Consider the following 24,186-nt stretch of genomic DNA (forward strand, 5'->3'; position numbering starts at 1 on the left):
GGTTTGTTATATAGACATGATCTTCTTCCTACTGAAGTCTGATTTCTGGTTTGTTTGCCCTTAAAAATATCAGACAGTGTGTGATTTACATGTATATAGCCTGAAGAAAAGTCTAAAAAAGCCTCCACAATGTACACATAAATGTAGATTACATGTAGGGCTTTTGCTTGATAAAATTGTTTTACTTTCTTTCTTACAATCGTGCCATGGCACAATTTCAAAGAGCTGCTCAAGATGAACATTATTGCAGGACAGTGTTCTGCTTAGCAGAAATGCGCAGAGTACCAGTCACAAATTGTACTTGTGACATGGTGTTTTGGCTGGTAACCTTACTCTGGTAAGCATAATTTTGTTGTGTTTAGCTAGTTTCGTGCTTAACGACAGTGGACACTATTGGTAATTGTCAAGGACCAGTCTATATGCATCAAATAACAAACCTGTGAAAATTTGAGCTCAATGGGTTGTCAAAGTTGCAAGATAATAGTGGAAGAAAAAAACACCCTTATCACACAAAGTTAAATGCTTTCAGATGCTTGATTTCAGGGCCTCAAAATTTAATTCTGAGGTCTTGAAATCAAATACATGGAAAATTACTTCTTTCTTGAAAACTATGGCACTTCAGAGGGGAGAGGTTGATTGTATACAACATTTTGAGAAACGGCTTCCTCTGAAGTGGCAAAGTTTTTGAGAAAGAAGTAATTTTCCATGAATTTGATTTTGAGACCTCAGATTTAGAATTTGAGGTTTCAAAATCAACCATCTAAACGCACACAACTTCGTGTGACGAGGGTGTTTTTCTTTCTTTCATTATTATCTCACAACTTTGATGACCGATTGAGCTCAAATTTTCACAGGTTTGTTATTTTATGCATATGTTGAGATACACCAACTGTGAAGGCTAGTCTTTGACAATTACCAATAGTGTCCACTGCCTTTAAAACTGTTAAAAACATATAATCTGATTGTGTAATTAGGAGTATTAATGTTATTTGCATGCCCGATGACTCAAGAGAAAGTGGTATTAAAAACTAATCACCTATAATACCCACTTTACTTACTTAAGATATAATCTCCAGTGCATTGCATATAGAAGCTGACTTGGTGATGCAATTGCATTTTTAACACTTGCTCCACAAAAGAGGCATCACAAAGTCTCTACTGAATCGAAAGTGGAGACAGCACATCCACTGGTGTTCTTTTTAGAGTTTAAGTTTATCAAGGTATGGTATAGCAACAAGTGAAATTATATATATGTGGTGTGCGGTATAACACCATGTGTGTGTGTCTACTCTGCCAGGTAGAGTTTGTTCTTTAGAGAACAGTCTTACTCTATATTCTACTACTGTAGAGTAGATTTTGCTGGTGAAAAACAAGTGAAATTGCAGTGCAGGTAGCCTTGGCTGTAGAATCTAAATCCAACAGTTTGTTAAAGGCAGTGGACACAATTGGTAATTACTCAAAATAGTTATCATCATGAAACTTTTCTTGAATACGATTAATGAGGGGGAGGTTGATAGTATAAAACATTGTGAGAAACAGCTCCCTCTGAAGTGGCGTATAGTTTTCGAGAAAGAAGTAATTTTCCACGAATTTGATTTCGAGACAATGGCTAAAGTATAAAACAAGTTAAAAAACCACTGTTTTTTTCTCTCTTGTTTCACAGATTGAGTCCGTCACCACACAACGTGAAAATGGCAGCAACACTTAACCTTCCAGTTTTGCTCGCACTAGCAGCTTTCAGCAGTCTCCTTGCCAATGCCGAGCTAAACACCATCGTCTTCACCCCAACGCAAGAAGGCACTCAAGCCTGCCTGATAATCATACCTGGTGCGGAGATCTCCGGTGGCCGGTACAAGCCGTTAGCCGAAGCCATACAGGCCTCATCACCTCTGCAGCTATGGATTGGAATAACCTCTGGGTACCGGAGGGACACCCCCAACCCCTTTGAGCTGACGACTGCCATTGATCTTGCTCTGTCTGATCTGAGAGCTGCTGGGATGGGCATCTTTGTGCCGGTGTTTATGGCAGGACATTCTCTGGGAGGTAGGTTTCGTTGTTTTGTTTTCTTTTTTGTTTTGTTAATAAGCTAGCATGGGTGCGTTTTATTTGTATTAGCCAATAACTAACTTACCATTGATTGATCACTGGCCATTGACCCAAACAGTTGTTGGTTACAGTCGCAAAAGTGCATGGATGTCCACTTGATCGAAAGCTAGAGCCATGATTCCAAAAATGTACAATTTTTAAAGATGAATAGCAACTTTTTACTATCTATTTTTGATCGAACAAAGAAATAATGACTAGAGTGAGATTTAAATCTGTGATCCCCACATTAAAGGAACAATTTGCCTTGGATCTGTCGAGCTGGTCTTTGAAAAGCGTTTGTAACCGTCTGTTATAAAATGCATATGATTAGAAAGATATTTTACAAATAGAATATAATGATCCACATAAGGATTACTCGAAATTGAGTGGTTTTTTTTACCTCGTCGACAAACACAGTTGGCCATTTATCAGAGTCGAATTTTTGACTCCCATAAATGGCTGACCATGTTAGTTCGCAAAGTAAAAGGAAAACCAAGCGATTTTCGATGCAAATTTGTGTGGATCATTGTATTCTACTTTTAAATCATCTTTCTAACCATATGCATTTTATAACAAATGGTTACAAACACTTTTCAAAGACCAACTTGACCAATCCAAGGCAACACGTTCATTTAACACGGCGGAGCTCTAAATTATGTAAAACATCCCTAGTCGGTTTCACGTGTGGTCTTGATTCCATCGAGCCAATTTACTTGAGACGAGCGTGTATCTGTATCTTCTTTCAGCGTCTTTATCATAAGCCATATTGAGATATGGTGGACACACTCGTATGACACTATTAGGTTTGGGTAAATTTGTCTGTGTAACCCAAATCAAACATTGCCCTCATATGGTGTCCACCATACCCTGATACCTCAAAAAGGCTAATGTTCTTGATTGGCCTCCCTATTGGTCATACAAATTACTCAAAATACTTATTAACATAGAACCTTACTTGGTAACAAGTAATGAGAAGCTGTTGATAGTTTACAAAATTGTGAGAAACGGCTCCCTCTGAAGTAACGTAGTTTTCAAAAAAGAACTTTGATTTTGAATCCACGAATTTGATTTCGTGACCTCAGATTAGATTTTGAGGTCTTGAAATTAAGCACAGGTTTGTTATTTTATGCATTTGTTGAGATACACCAAGTGAGAAGACTGGTCTTTGACAATTACCAATAGTGTCAAGTGTCTTTAATACTTGATAAAACAAAAGCTACAAACAGCATATTATTTCTTTGTCTAGGCGTATTTGGACAGGATTATGCGGCAAGCAATGCTAATCGAGTGGCTGGAATTCTCTTATGGGGCTCTTACCTTACCGGTGCTAATCGAGACCTGGCTTCATACCCTGTACCTGTGGCCCATATATCAGGTGAACTGGATGGCTTGACACGCGTCACAAGGTTCATTGATACTTACAGGTATGTCTGCGATGTATTTTAAAGAGAAAAAAAATAATACACAACGGAAAAGCCCCATTTAAAGATTTGTTCATGTTTCGCTAAACAACTCTGAAAGTATCCATCTTTTTCACTGAGTGGTTATGTTTACGTTGAATTACTTACACATGTACATGTAGGTGATATACCGGTAGAAAAGTTTGCAGTTACACCAAGTAATGACTATCTCTAATGAGTTGAGGGTGGTTCTGAAAAGAACCGTTGGTTTCAACTCGACGTTTCGATCAGTATGCTCTGATCGTCTTCTGGAGAAAGCAGAAGGTAGGTGACTGTACATGTACGTGATTAAACTTAATGTTTGAGCGGTTAATCTGACTGGGGCAGTGAGCAACCCTCCTGGTTTGTGCATGAACCAATTATATAATAGATGTTAAATTTGCATCTGGGATAAAGAATATTAATTGGGTTTTTTTCACCCATACACCGATGTGTGTTAGCACTGTATTCTCAGTACTTTCCCAAGTCCTGTGAAAAAATATCACAGGCATATTACTGGGGTGGGATTTGAACCCACGACCCTTGCAATTCTAGAGCAGTGTCTTACCAACTAGACTACCGAGATTGTCCGGTAGATAGAGGCAGTTCGAACCTTATGTTTTGGCAGCGGGTACCGCAACGATATATAAAAGATGTTAAATTTGCATTGGGGATAAAGAATATTAACCTATGGAACGACTTAATAAATGATCCAATTAAGTCCATTGTTTGGAAGAGGAACTACATGGAGATACCAGGTGTGAGTTGCCAGATAAAAAGGAAGTGTTATTTTAGCCCCTTTCTGTAATTGAGCTTTCCTGTTATAATGACACTAATACCTGTGGGATACCTTTTTGATGATACTCATACTTGTACTCGGCTAGCAAAATACTTGTTCTTGATGTCCATACTCAATACTACTCTGAAAGCGTATTCTGACTCCATTATGGTTAAATTACTACTTCTCATTTCACTTCCTTTACATGCAATGCAAGGAGTAGAAGAATGTAGCTCTTGGACACATCAATTTGAAGTTCTAGACCAGTGTTAGTGTTAGAAATTTACCTCATAAACAGCGACAAAGTCTCCCCACAACTGTTTTGTAACTTTTACATTTCAGTGAAATGGAAGCATTAGAGAAGACCACACCAGGATCAAACCTTCGCAAACCGGTCATCATTCTGGAAGGGCTCAACCACGGCCAGTTTGCGTCTGGAGACATGCCCCCGAACGTAGTGACCAATGACATTAAGTCCAATCTGACCTTTGCTGAGGCGCATGATTTGATTGGTCGAGCATCTAGTGACTTCATCACGATTACTTTGGAGGCGGAGCTCAATGCTACGGGGAGGGTGTTGAAGGCTGTTGAGGATACTGGGATATTTCTTGAGCCGGTGATGAAAGCAAAGACTGTGGAAGCTGACGGAAGCTGGGTTTCTCGAGGTCAGGTAAGAAATATCAGAGTTAGTTTTTTGTTTTTTTTAGGGAATTGATTTAGTGCTGTTGGTTATACCCTTCACTGATGTGTGTATAGCATCGAATTGAGTTTAATAGTATTTTAGTTTAACTGTTTGTTTTTGGACCCCTGCACTAACTGCATGTAAGAAAAGTTTTCAAGAAAACAGTGGACCTTGTTTGCCAGTTTGCACTGCATTGTGGCTAAAACAAAAGAAATGTTTTCCGAACAATAACTCAAGAATGCGACTAATCTCAGCGGGGCATTTGTGTTTGTCAATACACCATTCTAGTTCTCATTTGTTTTCTTACAAGTGACTCACACATTTCAATCTATATCGTGAGAGACACCATTAAAAGCAATACCCTGGAATTTTGTTGTAATAAAAATTTTAAAAATTAAGTCGGTGTCTAGTCGAGTTTGAGTCACGAGTCACCAGAGACTAGTTCCAGTCTGAGTATGAGTCTTTTGCCAGTGGGCGTGAGCCGAGAGGTTAAGTTCACTCACCTGGACTCTCGCTTTGGTGCTTTTGATCAGTGGGGTGTGGGTTCGAGTCCTGGTCTTGACACCTGTAGCCTTAGCAAGACACATAACCAAAATTGCTTCGTCTATCGGATGGACTGTAAAGCCTTAGGTCTAGTGTGTTGTGTAATGCACGTAAAAGAACCCAGTTACATTTGTTGCTACGAGAAGGGGCTGCTGAGTGCTGCACTTTCTTGAAATAAAATCACAGTCACTAATCTTTTTTAAATTTAATTTGATTTGTTCTAGGAAGCAATCATCAACGTGCCATCAGATCTAGCTAAACGCCTCGTCGTCAAATGTGACCCCTACACCAATCAGCGTGACTTTGCACAATCCAAACCCTCTGTCACCAAGGAATCCACAGGGATCGTAACGACAAAAGCCAAATCAAAAGCCAACGCTCCAAGGAACCTTGGGGATGTTTCACTGACTCCAAACTCTGCGTTTGAGATCGCAGCTAAGATGAAGAGACAGGAAGCCGTGAATGAGATACTCGGAGGACCTCGGTATAATGACACAGTCACCTGTAAAGAGATCAACATGGTACGTGTAATCACACTTAGGGCCTTGTCGCATGAGGCAACTTTTACAGGCAACTTGGAGGCAACCAATTCAGTGGATGCTACAGGAACACTTTGGTAGCATTTAAGCAATTTTTCAATAAAGTCCCCAGAATTTTATTTAATACTTTAGACTCAAACAGAACCCCCCCCCCCCACTAAAATATTACATTTAAGAATCCAGACAAGAGAACGTTTGGAGAAAATCTCCACGACAGACAAAAACAAAAACGGAAAAGACAGACGCTAAACGAAGTTTTGATAAAAAGGCAAATTAAATAAATGGAGTAGGGGTTAAAAGCTAAAATGTAAAATAAAATGTGAATGGATTCTCTTCTTGGAGACTGCCTGGAACTGGTTGCCTGTAAACTGCTTCGTCTGACATGACCATTATAGAGGCTATCTCAGCTGTAAAGAGATCATCATGGTACGTGTAATAACCCCTTAATCCCTTTCCACACTACTCTATTTCTCTGGGGTTGCCCCCGGGGAAGAAAAAGCTCTCTCATCCTGTCACTTCGCTCTAATACTAAACTGGAATCATTCCAGAACTGCCTAAATTCCTACTCTTTTGAGAGCAGTTTCCCACAGACTGCTCTTTCGTCACACACGTACAGTCTATTTTTGTTTATAAACTGATTTCTTAAGCGCATTGAGAGCTCCTTTGCTCCTGAAATTCGCTATGTAAGAACGTTTCGCAAAAACAATAAAAAGGAAGGTTTTGTCTAAAAATCTTACTCTAGGGTTTAGTTTTAACATTTTATTCCCCTAACACTTGACCTTAGATGGCACTGAAGTGGGCCGAGGGTGAAGCATCCTCTGCAGCACTGAGTCGCTACGCAACCCAAGGGAGGCAGATGAAGTTCAATTCAGACATTGCTACTTTTACTGGTTCTAGCTGGCTTGATGAGAAGCTACGTCTGACCTACAATACAAATGGTGATGTTGTGGTAAGTACCTGCTTTATTCGCTTGAGTCTTACTAATAAGTAAAAATGTCCTTAATGTTTTGAGTCCCTTTTTTGACACTTTTTCCAGAAACATCTTAGTGAAAACAGTTTCAAAGGGAACAAAGTTTTTAAAAAGCCGATTATGCCCTATATGTAATTGGTAGAGGCTTCAAAAATCAAAATAAAGTAAATGAAATCATGAAGGACTGCATGGTTAATTAATCAGACTTGTATTAAATGAAGGCCTAGAACTTTACCATGTAAATGATAAAGTTCAAACATTGAGCCCCACTATAGTGGCAAACTGTTAGATGTATGCACTGTCATGGTGCTCATTCACGTCGGAAGGCAGCGCGATGATTGACGATCTGCACCGGGCGCGAACATGGTGTAAATGACTCTGATTTTCTGGTTTCAGACGGAAAATATTACATTCCTATATATAAATAAAACAAGAGCAGCTTGGGTCAGCAGCAAGACCCATGTTTCACAAATCATTTCCCAGCCATCCCTCTCCATTTCAGCCATCCATTTCACAAAACTCTTCCTAACTTAAGACCAAGGACGAGTTAAGTTAGGACGAGTTTCTCGTCCTAACTCGAGATAAGACGAGTCCTAACTCTTTGTGAAATCAACGGCTGGAATTGTAGACCAAGTCCAAATAGAACATCTTCTTCTACTTTATGTTTCAGGTAACATCAGTCTCCTTACTAACATCCGTCAGCTTCCCCTTCCAGAGCATTGCTGGCATGCAGTATTGCAAGCTGTTGTCTCCGTATCGCGCCTTGGAATGGATCTATGTGGACAGTCTGCGCCCATACTAACTCCTAGGTGACTATGAGCCAAATTAATTGATGATTTATCGATCAAGAATCTTCATACTAAGCTTAAAAAGGAAATCATAGTTTTGCACTTTGGTTGTCTTTTTGTGGTAGCAGGGTTCTGGGTTTTTTTGTGCCAGGAGTGTCATCCGTAACAGACAGGGTGCACTGGAAATTTTCAATATATTATTAATATTGTTAAAATACCAAGTCTTCTCACTTCTGTTGCCTAAAGGAGATTTGCGAGTGTTTTCAAATTCACCTCATATTGGTTCTTGTCTTTTGCAATAATTTCCAGTCCTGTTAATACTGTATTATTAGTATTACGTTGAAGCAGAAAATATTGCTTAACACATTTATTCTCCAATCTATATTATGAGAAGAAACACTTTATGTCTCAAGACATTTTTCTTTGTCATGATATTTCTTCTAAGCAAGATATGACTGAGACTTACATATGTACTCGTGGAATCTATAACAACAATAAGCTTCTGTAAATCTGTGCAGCATTTATTAAATACTTTGATTGTAATAGTGATCTCAACCTACTAATAATAATAAAAAATACAAACTTGTTAGAAATGGTCAAGGTGTACTTTTATAAAAGACTATACCTGATGAAGAGTGGATTCCTGAATACAACATACATGAAGTGGGAACATGTTTACACGCGTCACAAAATGATCACTTTCCCTCATAAAGGCAGATTTATTTTTATCATTAGGGAATGTTTTACCTACAAACTTTATGTAGTAGATGTTAATTTGGGCATCGGGGATAAAGATGTTGCTTGTTTTTTGCCCCTACATTAATGTGTTTAAAGCACAGTATACTCAGTACTGTGAAAAAAAGTCCACAGGCACGTAGCTCGGGTGGGATTCGAACCAATGACCTTTGCCATGCTAAGGCAGATGTCTTACCACTAGGCCACTGAGCTAGCCCGGTGGTTGGAGGCAGTTTGAATCTTACCGATGTAAAGGCAAAACCCTCAAAAATTAACTGTGTTTGTAAATAAACATGTTATATATCTATGAATACAACTTACAATATTTTGTTGGATAAATACAATCTGTTAAAAAATATACAAACAGAACTTAACTTTTGTTAGTACAAAATTGAAAAAAAAAAATCATAGAAAGTGGTAGTATAACCAGACAGATTGTGGATAAAACAAACGAAACAAAATCATTTTTTTAAACATCATTGCTATGTTTGAGTAAACTTATCTTAGAAACAAAATAACAAGGATATCCTAATTTATTGACACAATTGCTTAAAAAAAGAAACTACATCATTGGTAGTTTTTACTTTTGTTGGCAAAATGTGGATCAAAAGTGGATGAAACCAAATAAGCTGATTTGTAAAAACAAACTTAGATTACAAAAATTGTTGGAAAATTGAAAAGCATACTTTTAGGACCTACATGTACGTACATGACCTATGGACACTGCTTGTAAAGCAATGTGCTGACATTGTACATGTACCACTGGGGTGTTGCAACCAAACAGGTCCGGGCAGGGTTTTAAAAGCAGTGGACACTATTGGTAATTTCTCAAAATAATTATTAGCATAAAACCTTACTTGGTGACGAGTAATGGGGAGAGGTCGATGGTATAAAACATTGTGAGAACTGGCTCCCTCTGAAGTGACATAGTTTTCGAGAAAGAAGTCATTTCCACGAATTTGATTTCGTGACCTCAGATTTAGAAATGCACACAACTTTGTGTGACAAGGGTGTTTTTCTTTCATTATCTCACAACCTTGAATACTAATTGAGCTAAAATTTTCACCGATTTGTTATTTTATGCATATGTTGGGATACACCAACTGTGAAGAGTAGTCTTTGACAATTACCAATAGTGTCCAGTGTCTTTAAGAAATGAAATAGAAGACCCAATGACCGCGATGTTATTGTTCACAATGGGCCATGAGCGTAAAAACTGGTGGATTACTGATGCTTTATATCCAGTATTAAAAAGTATTACAACATTAATCATAGTCGTAGTAATGAAGGTTATAATGCGATTACATAAAATTATTCAAAACATTACCCGAAAAAAAGTTAGTACCAAAAATAACAAAATTTACCATTTGATACCCATTCAAATGGTTTGGAATATTTAGAGATGATTTGGACTTGCTTTGTGTGAGCAACGCTTACAAACAATAGTTGTGAACTCAAACTACCTTGCAACAGCAAAAGCAACAACAACAAAACAGGTCTGATTGCCAAGTTATATTTATCCTTGGAAGCTCATGCTTTTGTGTTTCTGTCTAACGTCCATGTGAGAAAGGACCTTTGGCACCGAATATACCTCCTTGGCCCAATATCAAAGTACAAACTATTGCTCAATAATTTCCTGCTTAGCAGAACTGAGCAGGAAACCCGTCATAAAAGGTACACCAGACATGGCACTTTGGCTGGTAACCTTATTTTGGTCCGCATAATTTAGTTGTGCTTAGCTGAAACTTTGTGCTTAAGCACCAAAAGTAGCTAAGCACAAAAAAGGTTTGCTTACCAGAATAAGGTTATCAGTCAAACTACCTTGTCACATGGTATCCTGCTTATTTCTGCTTAGCAGAATATTGTTCAGTAATATTTTCTATGAAATTGGGCACTGAATACAACTGATTAACCTACTATTTGTGCCATTTCCAGTGACCACAAGTTTTTAAAAACCGTTGAACTTTACAGTTTATCTATGGTGGCACATGGTGTGTTTTGTTGAGATGCGTTTACCAGAATTAGGTGGGTTTAACTGGTTGGAGAAACGAATTAATCTATGGCTAGTCCAGTAGGTGTGATGATTATTTGGCTTCCTGAGAAAGGTCTTTAAGATCTACACAACGTTGAGGAGGTGTAGAGCTAAGGAAATGTTGCAGCCAATCAGAGTGAAGAGTGCGAGATACCCATAGGCCCCATTCAAACGCTTTGCTGGATCTATAAAAGAATAATAAGAGGAACAAACAATCAATGAGGTCTTTCAGACACACTACTAAAGTACCTGAACTCTTGGTTCAACCTGCTGGGTTTAACTCATTGTTCAACCAAATTGAGTTAAACTCATGGTTCTCCAAGACAGAATCAGGTTTATCCCCGAAAAGTTAGACCGTCGAGCTGGAGAATGTACCTTTTGACACTACACGTGTGGACAGAATAAAAATGACATAATACACCCCCCTCCTAAAGTTGAACCATTTATGGTTTAACTTTAATCTGCTGTCTGAACACAGCCAGGTAAGTTAAACACTGTTTTATGACTAGCACTCAACACTTATTTGTATGCTATTCAAGCTGTTGGCTTTTCTAGAATTACCTAAACTCCTTAGAAGTATGCAGCCCCAGGAATAAAAATCAGTAATTCTTATTAGAATACTTTTTAAGACCAAGCAAATGTTGACAACTTTTGTTGCTCATTTATAAAACTTTGTTGATTGATTTTGGTAGGGACATGTTTACAACTCGAAAAGTAATTGGTTACAAATAAGCAATTCTGGTTATTTACCTCCAGTGTAGTAACCCAGTGCATACGAGATGCGACTGACGACCCATACGACTCCACAAATGGCCGAGATACGCTAGTTTGGGATGGAAGAAAAAACAAACTAATGTCACTTCATTGTTTTTGTGCCCATAAATTTCTGAATATTTTCAATTTCATTCCAGTACCAATCGTCCATCTAAAACGCTGTCAGAGTTGAGAAAGGACATGCACAACAAAACTTGTGACTTAAAAAAACATCCGACAGTTTTGTTGATACTGTATGTACATGTTTGACTGAAACTCGGTATATGATCTCTGAATTATGTACAATTTTCACAGATCTCGGTGGGAATTAATGTACTCTTCCGAAAACCAACAATGTGTTTTGATTTGAATAAAGGAACACGTTGCCTTGGATCAGTCGAGTTGGTCTTTGAAAAGCGTATGTAACCGTCTTTTAAAAAATACATGGTTAGAAAGGTGTTTAAAAAGTAGAAAGCAATGATCCAAACACACCTGCCTTGAAATTGCGTGGTTTTCCTTTTACTTTGCGAACTAACACGGTCGGCCATTTATGGAAGTCAAAATTTGACTCCCATAAATGGCCGACCGTGTTTGTCGACGAGGTAAAAGGAAAACCACGCAATTTCGAGTGATACTTGTGTGGATCATATTCTACTTTTAAAATATCTTTCTAATCATTCTATAACAATACGCTTTTCAAAGACCAACTCGACCGATCCAAGGCAACGTATTCCTTTAAACTTTAGCTTTATAAACAATTACTCCACTGTTGACTGTTCTGAAGGTCAATGTAGGATCAATTGGAACCTGCCTGATTAAATTTCCATCCGGAGGGAAACTCAAGGTAACTCCAGCGGAAAGCAGCAGGGACATCCTAGTTGCATAGTGCAATGCAAATTCAAGTTTTACACTTGTTTCATATACATGTATCAAGTTTTGGATTGTTTTAAAACAGAACTCGACCAGAAAAGCTGAAGACATCAAACTGAAATTACAGGATGTTTTCGAGTGAGGCTTCCGGATACGCCATTGCAATAAAGCTGTTATGAGCTGCATGGGGGATCTGAGACGAGCAAATGGTCAACTTGTTGACGTTTCGATCAGTATGGTCCGACTGTCTTCAGGGGAAGGGATGTCCTCCTGAAGACAATCAGAACATCCTGATCACAACGTCAGGTTGTTGAACAAACTGGTCCTACTCAGAGCCACCTTAACTCATAGGAAACTTATGATGTCTCCGCAAACCTCACTTGATTGTATCTTCACTATGCAAAGTTTCACATTCTACTTACTGGATGTTGAAGACCACCAAGGAGCAATAAGACAAGGAAGAACTGCAAAACTTCCAATCTGAGAACAAGAAATAATGAATGTCAGAGCAATTAATACAATCATTAGATACACAACGGTATTGATATACCCACGCATACATCCTTACGGACTGTGAAGGGGGGGGGGACTCCCTGTTTCAGCCCAGGAGGATTTGGCAAGTTGATTTTAGATTGATACATGTAGCCTAAATTGGTTAAGTGTAGCCCTCACATTGAAGTGGTCATCAAGCGGCCTTGTGATGTTATTGTTAGGCGACCTCTCATTACAAAAAAACTAACAATATTAATCTCAGCTCTTAAACCCCCCCCTCCTCACCTCCTTAGGTGTAAGAGACATGACCAAGGACTACAACTATATGGGCTCTGATCTTATCACTTGAAATGAAGAATTCAGTTTGAGAAGCAAATTTTCAAAACTAAGTCAATTTCTAAAAGAATTGAACAAATTTGAACTTACGTATTTTGATGAGCTCTCTGGATGCAGTTGAAGATTGGATCCTTATCACTGTACATGTCCGGATACTGAAAAAGGAAAAACATTTTTTTTATTGATTTTGAACTTGGGCTATTACAGCATCCCTACATCATCCCTACACAAACCATGAAAACACCTGATTTTAAAAGCATTTTTTTTCTTCAATACTTTTTGGAATGCTGTGTATCACTTGAATATTGATCAAAGCATCAACAAAAATAAAAAAGAACTTTGCTTGAATTAAGAAAAATCACTATAAGAGTGGTATTGGATTGGAACCAACGACCCATGCAGGCGCTCTACCAACTGAGCCATCTAGCACTACGTTGGCGGTCTCCTTAAAATGTTTGTCAATATATTTGATGAGGAGTGCCATTCAAAAGCAAAAAAATGAAAAGGGTAAATTACTTTATGAATCGGTACACTGTAGAACCAAAGAGATCTCATTCAATTTTTTTTTTTTATCAGTGGTCTTGTGTTGGCCTGGGTGGGTTATTGGTTAACTTGTTCATAATGAACGGACATTACATCATTGGTTTTGGGGTAGATTGTTTCCCACTATAAATAGGGTAGCTTATTTCATTAAATAAGGTGATTCTGTTTTAGGTCACGTTTTGTCAAGGATTTTGTGCATTGTTTAAATTATGAGTTCTCCATTATGGTAATTGAAGACGATATTTGAGACAAAAATATTTATAATCAACAAGCTTTCCTTTCAGATTGAAATCAGTTTTTTTTCTCTACGGTAACCACAAATCCTGAACTTTGTGTTTAAGTTTAAAAACAAAACTGATAAAAAATTAGGTAAAACATTTTTCTTGATACACTTTTCAAACTTAAAACTGTATGCAAACAAGTTTTGGGAAAGTTTCTGTATCCTGCCACCACTTTTCCATAATTTTGTTTATGAAATAAAAAGTAAGTATATTTTCTCATCACTAAGATATTCTTATTTCAAAAGTGGGTGGTGGCAGGATACAGAAAGCTTTCCACCAGGGCCCAACTTCGTCGAGACGAAAGGCACAAAAGTAAGCACAAACAAACTTGCTAAGCACAGAAAAGTGTTGATAACCAGAATTATGTTACCAGCCATAATTGCATTAAGTTAACACTGTGTTGTCACTGGTGCACCACTCAATTTTTGCTTAGCAAAGAAATTTGTCAAGCAACTTTATTAAATTGGATATTTTGCCATCGATTTAAATGCACAATAGTACTTGGGCATTATTTAGTCAACTTTCCGAATTGTGCTTATCAAAAAATTATAGCCCAGTCATACCTAACCTATACTCCTAGAACTATGAGGTTAGTTCGGCTATCGTTCGTGGAGACAATAGCCGAACGAACCTCATAGGAGCAAGTCACACCCTGAAAGAGAGGGTCCATGTGTTTAGCGCTTATCGCAACCATGCAACCGATGCTAAAAAGTGCATGAAAATGCAAAGTCATGCTCACCTTCACGCCGTACTTCTTGCGCGCACCGCCGACTTTGAAGCCCATCCAGCTGACGACAACCCAACTGAACAGCACTGCGAGTACAACATACCCGTACTCTTGGGGCAAAATCTCAGTTATTGCCGCCATCTTTTAATTAAGACAATAGTTGATTGTAAAACAAGAACTTGACAATTGAGACGCGGTGTGAGTCTCTGATCTGCTTTGGTTCCGACGCACCTGTTCTCGACCTTTGACCTAACGGTGTGCGATATCGCAATTGACCGGAGGTATAGAGCGCCAAAAGGGGGGAAAATGTGTGGTAAGTGAATTTCATTAGATATTGTTATTATTGGGTGTTTTCTGGGAATTATTGGTTTGTGAATATTAATGTTCATCATCTTGAAGTAATAACGGGTTATTTGGAGCCTTGCCCCTTAATGAGATAGAAAACAAATCCCAAAAAGAATTTATGGCTGGATGCATTATCCCTCTATTTGTTCTTTTTTGTATGGCCCCCTACCGAGTGGCCTTCAGCCGTGTAAGTTGGGTATTCTTGTCCTTCTCCAACCAGCAACCACACATTCGATAATAAAACATATTTTGTTTACACCAACAACACATTCGAAAAGGAGAACATTTTTTTAACCAACCACACATTTGCGAAAAAAACTTATTGGACACCAAATACACATTCGAAAATAAAAATATCTGTTGACACCAACCACATCGATAATAACAAGATTTTTTGACACCAACCACACGTTCGAAAATAACAATATTTTTTTGACACAACCACTCATTCGTAAATAACAATATTTTTGCGACCAACCACATATTCAAAATTTAAAAAAATTGGACACCAAGCACACAATCGAAATTTTTTTGTGACACCAACAAACTATTTGAAAATAAAATATGTTTGACACCATGCCACACATTCGAAAATAAAAAGATTTTTGACACCAACCACACATTCGAAACTAAAAACAACTTTGGACAGCAACCACACATTCAAAAATAAAAATATTTTTCACACCAACCACACATTCGAAAATAAAAATATTTTTTACACCAACCACAGATTCGAAAATGATTTTTTTTTTTGACAACCAAACGTTCATAATGTTCATTTAACGTTATCTTATTAACCAAAAGTAAACCAACCATTATCACCATAAACAAACGTTGATTAAACGTTATTTTATCAACCAGATATTAACTAACCATAAGAACTAACAACGAACATTGATTAAACGTTATTTTATTAACCAAAAGTGAACCAACCATTAATACCAAAAACAAACGTTGTCTAAACGTTATTTTATCAACCAGATATTAACCAACCATAAGAACCAACAACGAACACTGATTAAACGTTATTTTATTAACCCAAAAGGAACCAACCATTAATACCAAAAACAAACGTTGATTAAACGTTATTTTATCAACCAGATGTCAACCAACCATAAGAACCAACAACGAACATTGATTAAACGTTATTTTATTAACCAAAAACAAACGTTGATTAAAGGTTATTTCATCAACCAGATATTAACCAACCGTAAGAACCAAAAACGAACATTGATTAAACGTTATTTTATTAACCAAAAACAAACGTTGATTAAAGGTTATTTTATCAACCAGATATTAACCAACCATAAGAACCAACAACGAACATTGATTAAACGTTATTTTATTAACCAAAAACAAACGTCGATTAAAGGTTGTTTTATCAACCATATATTAACCAACCATGAGAACCAACAACAAAACTCCCTGCTTATCCTCGGAATACACTTGACGTGAGCGCGGAATCACTGCTCGAAGTGTTCGCTGCACAGCGCTGAAAAAGACGGACGTCTATCGCTCTTGTGAGTCTGACTTTCGCGGCCCACAACCGCCCATACTTGGGATCTGCAGGAAACAAAGTCTGCCTCGATTTACGTCACAAACGGGGTAGGCGGAGTCAGCACCCCAAACAACTTTTCTATTTTGTTAACATATAAATCGTGACAAACAATTACCAAAACAATTATTTTATTGTTCATAAGCATATACTCTTATGTTTGAAAGAAAAACAAAACATATTTCCAGGTATCATTAAAGTCACCTGGAAGTGGTTTTTTGTCAAAATAAAGCTTTTGTCACTAAAATATGTGTTTTGATGAGTGGAATTATGAATAAACAATTAACTAAGGTTTAACAAATTAGTTTCTTAACAAAAGGGGTAGGCGGAGACACTCCCCACACGACTTTATTTAATTTGTTTAACATATAAATCGTTAAAAACAATTACTCACAAAATTATTTTATTGTTCAGGAACATATACTCTAATGTTTGAAGAAGAAAAAAAATATATAACCTTCCTTTAACCTTCCCTTTAACGGGAAGTCTAGTCTGTCTTGTGTATCCGTTTTCTGTCTTCTGTGTATATAGTACTTTCTGTTGTTTGTCTGCCATAGGTTAAAAAAAGCCTCTGCCTTACCTTAACCCAATTGTTGTCGTAATTTCAGCTTCTTTAAAAATATCTTTAACTGTCTAAATCATTGTGAACTTTTGTTCATATCCTTAGTTTCATATTTTAATCTAAGTGACAAACTTTGTTAAAATGTGTAACCGTAGGGCAGAAATAAAATTAAATGCGTAAATGAAATGACTTTAATGTCTAATTATCGATGCTCTTAAGGCTCCTACTAGTGAAGTACCAGACTACGATTGACATGACAATTTTTAAATAACCGTTAAAATGCAAAGTTCCCGCCGCTCCCCTGCGACCACCCTCCCACTGCGGGCACTCCGTATCAATATCTCCACCAACTCCATCGACAACTTGCTTGAAGTTCCAATTATTGGCCTCGAACGCAACCGATAGATAATTCACTTCGTCGGGTGTGAAGACACCGTTCTGATCCATCTTCAGGAGGACGAAGAACTCTTGGTCTAAAGGTAACTCCGTGTGATGGCAAGACGTTAACTCTCCTGCTTCTGTGATGTTGATTATTGGAGGCAGATCTCCACCTTTAAAGACGCAGATTACGTCCATAGTTGCGGTGTATGCCTGTAACATGAAATAATGTTCATCATTAGAACTCTGGTTTTTTCCCTCGTTTTTTTCTTCTAAATCTTCATTCAATCAAATTGGAAATAAGACCGAAATTAGTTCTCATCCTCATAGCTTGCTTAGCCATTGACGGTTGACTGTTCAAAAAATAATATTTCATTTCATAGTTTTGGAGTAGTTTGGAAAAAAAGGTCAATTCGAATTGAATCAAATTGAATTGAATTGACAGTTTTGTGAAAAGGGCTCAAATGGAACGTGCCTAAAATATTGGTGGGCAATCGAATATTGACCAAATAATATTCTCATTCCTCATTTCTTTAAAGCCATTGGACTTAGACACTTTCGGTAAACAGTATTGTCCAAGGCCCACACTTCGTGTATCACAACTTCTATATAAAATAACAAACCTGTGAAAGTTAAGGCTCAATCGGTCATCGGAGTCGGGAGAAAATAACGAGAATGAAACCCACCCTTGTTTCCGCACGTTTCGCCGTGTCATGACATGTGTTTAAAATAAATCCGTAATTCCCGATATCGAGAATTGATATTGTTTTAAATTTTTCTCAAATAGTAAAGCATTTCATGGAATAACATTTCAAGAGAAGTCTTTCACCATTACCTTCTGTAAACCCTGTAAGTTAATTGTAAATCTGTGAACTTTTATTTTATTTTTTCTGTACCGAAATTGTCCAATGGCTTGAAGAAGTTACTTGAGTGGCTTGAGTTACTTTTTTAACTGGGAGCCAACAAAACAGCCCCACTAAACAGGTTCTTCAAAACCACAATTCATCACCTACCGTATCAACTGGTTCGTCAAGCATCGGGTAATGCGCAGTAACATAACCATAGACAGCAATGTTCGCCTCTTGTGTCTGCTGTGCTACTGTCATCTCCTCCCAGTTGGGTACTGAACAAGCTTGAACAGAGTAGCTACCGGCTATTAACAGGAGAAGGGCGACACGTTGGGAGTGCGTCATGTTGCTATCCTTGCCTGATGGTTGAAATCATTTGGTACAACTAAGTATAGGTTTTCCCGGCCAATTTCAGCAAAAGATCATTTTATTTCATTAACATGCGTCTAAATGCATTTAGTTTTTATAAATTAAACGCATTCAATTTCTAGATTTCATAGAAAAACCTACGGAAAAAAATTAGATATGTACGAAAGCCCATCAGTGCCCTCTTTATTTTCGAATGAAGTTATTTTCTACTTTCGATAAATGCATTGGAAATATAAATAGCTGCATTGAAAACATAAACAGCTGCTCGGGAAAAAATGAAGCTAGCTACACTGAAAATAAAAATGCATGAACACGCCAAATTAAACAAGTGCAGAAGCAAAAAAGTTACTAAAAATAGACTGCGCGTCCTATACGGCCTTTGTGAAACAGGGTAATTTAACTACCATGCCTGTATTCGATGCTGGTCTATGGCCTGCAACCATATATAGCTATATAAAATTTATATATATGTACATAACAGCTCTATGCCTGCGACCCACACTTGGTTTCGTAAAGTTCCTAAAAATAAAACTAATTGCTTTGGAAAATATAATTAGCTGCATTGTAAATAAAAAATAACTGCAATCAAAAACACAATAATGGCACGCGGGCTTTCGTCATAGATAAGAGCTGGGCCCAATTTCATGACTCGATCTGCTAACCTAATTCTGCGCTTACGATCACGTCCATACGTGCAAGCGCCGCAATTCTGCACTAGCCTTGTAAGCGTAGACTGCATGCTTAGCGTTGCCAGTACGCACGTGCAGAAGCCAAAATTCGCCGCTAACCCGTGAAATACGCTTGCCGTAAGCACAGAATTCCCTGCTTCCGTAAGCACCGATTCTGTGCTGACGGTAAGCAGAGCCATGAAATTGAGCCCAGGAGATTCCACGTTCGTCCTGGAAAAAAACCGTCACCCACCGGGGTAGACCCAGGGCAGCTAAACGAACGCACCCTATGTACAAACATTTTCTGATAGCGCCCTCTTTTGAATCCTCCTCCTCACCCCATGTTAACTTCCCAGGAAAAGTTTCCGTATGGCGCCACCACTTTTTCATTCGAAATAAAATAAAAATAATATCTAATTTACCTGATTGTTATATCCCTTTTGTAAAAACTAGTGAAAAAGTGGTGGCGCCATACGAAAAGTTATCCAAATACATTACCAAATGCAACGACTGGTTAAAGCAAGAGTTGCGTTCTTTTACGGATCGGTTTTCACCCTATAGTGTAGCGGCGCTGGAAGTCGTTAAATCTCGTTGGATGTAGGCACTGGTATAATTATGATCGACATGTAGACCAGATTGTACGTGACGTGAGGGAATGGCCCCAAGTGGTACCATTGTGCTGTTGTACTTGATTCTGATCTATTCGTGAATAGACATTTTCCATTGTGGATAAACAAGCTAAGCTGATTGGTATGGACCGCCGATTGCCGTAAAAAAAAGAAAGAAAAAAAAACACTCAGTCGTATAGAGCCATCGCACAATACGGTAAACAGTATTGTCAAAAGGCCCACACTTCGTGTATCACAACTTATATATAAAATAACAAACCTGTGAAAATTGAGGCTTTTGGGAAAACCCATAACACCCTTGTTTCCGCACGTTTCGCCGTGTCATGACATGTGTTTAAAGGAAAACGTTGCCCGTTGGATCGATCGAGTTGGTCTTTGGAAAGCGTTTGTAACCGTTTGTTATAAAATCCATATGATTAGAAAGATGTTTTAATAGTACATAAAATAGACCCACACAAATTTGCCTCGAAATTGCGTGGTTTTCCTTTTACTTTGCGAACGAACACGGTCGGCCATATGGGAGTCAAAATCTTGAATCCATAAAAAAATGGCCGACCGTGTAAGTCGATGAGGTAAAAGGAAAACCACGCAATTTTGAGTGATACTTGTGTGGATCATTATATTCTACTTTTAAAATATCTTTCCAACCATATGCATTTTATAACAAACGGTTACAAACGCTTTTCGAAGACCACCGATCCAAGGCAACGTGTTCCTTTAAAATAAACCCGTTATTCTCGATATCGAGAATTGATAATTGTTTTAATGTTTTCTCAAAAAGTAAAGCATTTCATGGAATAATATTTCAAGGGAAGTCTTTCACCATTACCTTCTGTAAACCCTGTGAGTTATTTGTAAATCTGTGAACTTTTAATGTTTGTTCTGTTCAGAGAGTGTCCAGTGGCTTTAAAGGCAGTGGACACTATTGGTAATTACTCAAAATAATTATCATCATAAAACCTTAATTGGTGACGAGTAATGGAGAGAGGTTGATGGTATAAAACATTGTGAGAAACTGCTCCCTCTGAAGTGACATGGTTTTCGAGAAAGAAGTAACTTTCCACGAATTTGATTTTGAGACCTCAAGTTTAGAACTTGAGGTCTCGAAATCAAGCATCTGAACGCACACAACTTCGTGTGATAATGGTGTTTTTTTTTATTTCATTATTATCTCGCAACTTCGACGACCGATTGAGCTCAAATTTTCACAGGTTTGTTATTTTATGCATCTGTTGAGATACACCAACTGTGAAGACTATTATTTTGAATGTGCAACATGGTTAATCTTTTGTTGCTTCGCAGTTTTGGCTCCCGATAGTTACCAAACCTTGTGACATTAAAGACTCGAGCTGTGAATGCTTTCGGCCAAATGAATCGATAAATTACCGAATTCAACATCATTCTGCAAACTTCCATTTACACATCCCATGTTCTGCTGCTTTGTTTTCAACAAATCCATTTAATTGTGTAACACTATTTTACTGTATAGCTACTGTTTTCGCTTTGCATTTATGGCTTTTCCAAAGTTTTCCAACCTTGGTTGGCAAAAACGTGGGCTTTGACGTTGCAATTGAATTGTATAAAAATGTCTTCATAGTAAATAAATAACGAGTCGGTAAAACGATCGAGCAGAGGCAAAAAGCGGATCATGACCATTATTATGTCTATGATGTCCTCCATTAACAAGATAAATATTTGCCAAAGAGGGTGCGATAGATTTCACGGGAAAACTTAGATCGGAGACAAATTCATGACCTGAAAAACGTTCCTATATACCGCAGGACATTCTGCCCCCACCCGCACACCCGCCCAGTACGGCAAACTGTATACATATTATGCCATTAGCTGTGGTACCATGTAGTACAAAACTCTTTTAATAGCACCCTCCTTTTATTTGAATAGTTTTCCTTAACCCTACTTAATTAACCATAATGGGGGACAGCCTGAACATGATCTGACTTCATCACACCTTGCGAGTTAAGACAGGGGCCCAGTCTAAATGGGGATAGCCTTGAGTTTGGGTGAGATAGTCGACCATTGGTTGATTTTGCCTGGTATCCAGGATGTATTAAATGCAGTGGTTGACAAATGGTCGCCACCCGAAATCACTGGTTCCGCATGATGGAACCAAATGATTATAATGAATGCTGGAACCGAACGTTGGAACTGCATGTTGTGAGTGAATCATACAATTTTCAACCGGAAAAAAATGGAACTACAATGAAGCCGCTACGAAACCGCAATATTATGAAACCCCCCATGATTAAAAAATAATGTATTTTCAATCCCCTTGAAAAATAAAATAAAACAAAAGCTACCTAGAAACAATTAACACTTGCTAGATTTTCTGTCTGCCAAGCTCAGTAATCTATTGTATAGTACCTTTAGCTGAATTACTTGTGCAATATTTTAAGTTGTTTTATTTATCTACAAGTTTACTTTTTATTTATTTATTTATTTCCTTTTATTGTTTATCCTTACCTTATCGTTATTTCTACTTATTTGTTTTAAATTTATTTTGTATTCTTATTATATATTTATCATTTGCTATTGGTTTGTATAATTATCTGTTTTTTGTAATGCTTTGTGTACTCTATGTATATTATGTTAAATCTATATTAATTTTATTGTGTACCCCAGATGTGGGGCAACAGATCTACAGATCATAGTATGTATTTGCTTTTGTTGTCCCTTGCCCATCTCGGGGTATTTTAATCAATGTATTATGTTTTGTACTGTTATGGCAAATAAAATAATAATAGTAATAATAATAATAATTGGTAATCTAAATCACAATCAAGAGTTGTATGAATTAATGAGAACACAAAAGAGGGTTCAAACAAGTCATTAAAAGTTTCAAATTTGCAGGGGTAACAATTTTATGTAGGAAACTTCTACTTATTACTACATAAATTGACCAGGGCCCAATTTCATAGAGCTCTTAAAGACGCTGGACACTATTGGTAACTGTCAAAGACTAGTCTTAACAGTTGGTGTATCTCAACATATGCATACAATAACAAACCTGTGAAAATTTGAGCTCAATCGGTCGTCGAAGTTGCGAGATACAAATGAAAGAAAAAACACCCTTGTAACGAAGTTGTGTGCTTTCATGCTTGATTTCGAGACCTCAAATTCTAAATCTGAGGTCTCGAAATCAAATTCGTGGAAAATTAGAAACGTTATTAAGCGCGGTATAAATTTGTATTATTGCTATTATTATGAATACTTCAGAGGGAGCCGTTTCTCACAATGTTTCATACATCAATCTCTCCCCCATTACTCGTTACCAAGAAAGGTTTATGCTAATAATTATTGTGAGTAATCACCAATAGTGTCCACTGCCTTTATAGCACAACAATTTTCTTAGCATGAAATTTCTTCCTTGAAGAACAGGATTAAGACCAAATTTCCATTTATTGCATATTGCTTGTTACTGGTATTCAGCTATCAATTGCTTATCCTGAAAATCACGTGAAGTTTGGTTGGTAATCCTGTTTTTGTCAAGGAAGAAATTTCATGCTAAGCAAATGTTTGTGTTTAAGAGCTCTATGAAATTGGGCCCAGTTCTTTATTTTGGCCGGAGCAGACGATAATGTCTTGCAGCATGTAAATTATAGAAATGTCGTCACGCAACACGTGAACACGCCTGCGCCTTGGGCCTAGGTGTTTTTACAAGATGGCGTCATCATGCATTAATTAAAAAGGTGAGAATTCTTTTTGTAAACACAAATTTATTGATAATTATCAGTCAATACCACTTGGAGAGATATTAAAATTAATTGTTTTGTATTCGAGATGAACCTAGTCCATGTTTTGGCGGTCCAAGTTGGCTGTCAAAATCAAAAACTTGCTGTTTGAAAAACGATCCGCGCAAGCATACATGGCATATTCAATATTCAATTCACTTTATTTCCAAATCCAAACAAACAAAAACAACAATTATTTTAGACAACAGCGCGCTATGGATGTTGTTGGTAAATGTCGATAAAACTGAAAAGGCGGGTGAGCCCTAAGTGGATGACACACTTTTTGAAAATCTTCCGAATCCTGCGACGACTTTTTCACTAATTTTTACAAAAAGGATATATCAATCAGGTAAATTAGATTAGTTATTATAATCTATATTATTTTATTTCGAATGAAAAAGTGGTGGCGCCATACAGAAACTTTTCCCAGGTTACCCTTGTGATGAGGAGGATGCTGGTGATTTTAGTATTTTTTTGCTCAAGTTCTATT

At 37.5% G+C, this 24,186-nt stretch overlaps 3 protein-coding genes across 4 annotated transcripts; 1 reads left to right on the plus strand and 2 right to left on the minus strand.

The window, feature by feature from the left end:
* Window positions 1-1,086: 1,086 nt before the first annotated feature.
* Window positions 1,087-8,406, plus strand: LOC139947160 (uncharacterized). Of its 2 annotated transcripts, none has more exons than XM_071945021.1 (7): window positions 1,087-1,220; window positions 1,664-2,043; window positions 3,332-3,509; window positions 4,645-4,972; window positions 5,752-6,048; window positions 6,851-7,015; window positions 7,707-8,406. In XM_071945021.1, the coding sequence occupies exons 2-7, from the start codon at window positions 1,692-1,694 to the stop codon at window positions 7,836-7,838; spliced, it is 1,452 nt and encodes a 483-aa protein (XP_071801122.1). In that variant the 5' UTR covers window positions 1,087-1,220; window positions 1,664-1,691; the 3' UTR covers window positions 7,839-8,406. The 2 variants fall into 2 exon arrangements, with proteins under 2 accessions (XP_071801122.1, XP_071801123.1); XM_071945022.1 differs by lacking the exon at window positions 1,087-1,220 and adding an exon at window positions 1,365-1,448.
* On the minus strand, window positions 8,325-14,825 carry LOC139947163 (glutathione S-transferase 3, mitochondrial-like). The gene is made up of 5 exons (XM_071945024.1): window positions 14,606-14,825; window positions 13,133-13,197; window positions 12,637-12,694; window positions 11,342-11,414; window positions 8,325-10,776 (listed from the first exon to the last, which is right to left on the minus strand). The coding sequence occupies exons 1-5, from the start codon at window positions 14,732-14,734 to the stop codon at window positions 10,676-10,678; spliced, it is 426 nt and encodes a 141-aa protein (XP_071801125.1). The 5' UTR covers window positions 14,735-14,825; the 3' UTR covers window positions 8,325-10,675.
* A 1,339-nt stretch (window positions 14,826-16,164) lies between these two features.
* LOC139947162 (uncharacterized) lies at window positions 16,165-19,961 on the minus strand. Its single transcript, XM_071945023.1, has 3 exons — window positions 19,817-19,961; window positions 18,447-18,640; window positions 16,165-17,646 (listed from the first exon to the last, which is right to left on the minus strand). The coding sequence occupies exons 2-3, from the start codon at window positions 18,624-18,626 to the stop codon at window positions 17,254-17,256; spliced, it is 573 nt and encodes a 190-aa protein (XP_071801124.1). The 5' UTR covers window positions 18,627-18,640; window positions 19,817-19,961; the 3' UTR covers window positions 16,165-17,253.
* Between the last annotated feature and the right edge of the window lie 4,225 nt (window positions 19,962-24,186).

This window comes from Asterias amurensis, chromosome 14, assembly GCF_032118995.1.
Source record: "Asterias amurensis chromosome 14, ASM3211899v1".
Taxonomy (NCBI): domain Eukaryota; kingdom Metazoa; phylum Echinodermata; class Asteroidea; order Forcipulatida; family Asteriidae; genus Asterias; species Asterias amurensis.

Coding starts and splice junctions, on each gene's coding strand:
- LOC139947160 (XM_071945021.1), top strand. CDS start 1,692: ATGGCAGCAACACTTAACCTTCCAGTTTTGCTCGCACTAGCAGCTTTC. Junction 4,973..5,751: donor GCTGGGTTTCTCGAGGTCAG/GTAAGAAATATC, acceptor GATTTGTTCTAG/GAAGCAATCATCAACGTGCC. Junction 7,016..7,706: donor ATACAAATGGTGATGTTGTG/GTAAGTACCTGC, acceptor TTTATGTTTCAG/GTAACATCAGTCTCCTTACT.
- LOC139947163 (XM_071945024.1), bottom strand. CDS start 14,734: ATGGCGGCAATAACTGAGATTTTGCCCCAAGAGTACGGGTATGTTGTA. Junction 12,695..13,132: donor CAGAGAGCTCATCAAAATAC/GTAAGTTCAAAT, acceptor TCTTGTTCTCAG/ATTGGAAGTTTTGCAGTTCT. Junction 10,777..11,341: donor ACTGGGTTACTACACTGGAG/GTAAATAACCAG, acceptor ATTCTTTTATAG/ATCCAGCAAAGCGTTTGAAT.
- LOC139947162 (XM_071945023.1), bottom strand. CDS start 18,626: ATGACGCACTCCCAACGTGTCGCCCTTCTCCTGTTAATAGCCGGTAGC. Junction 17,647..18,446: donor TTGACGAACCAGTTGATACG/GTAGGTGATGAA, acceptor TTCATGTTACAG/GCATACACCGCAACTATGGA.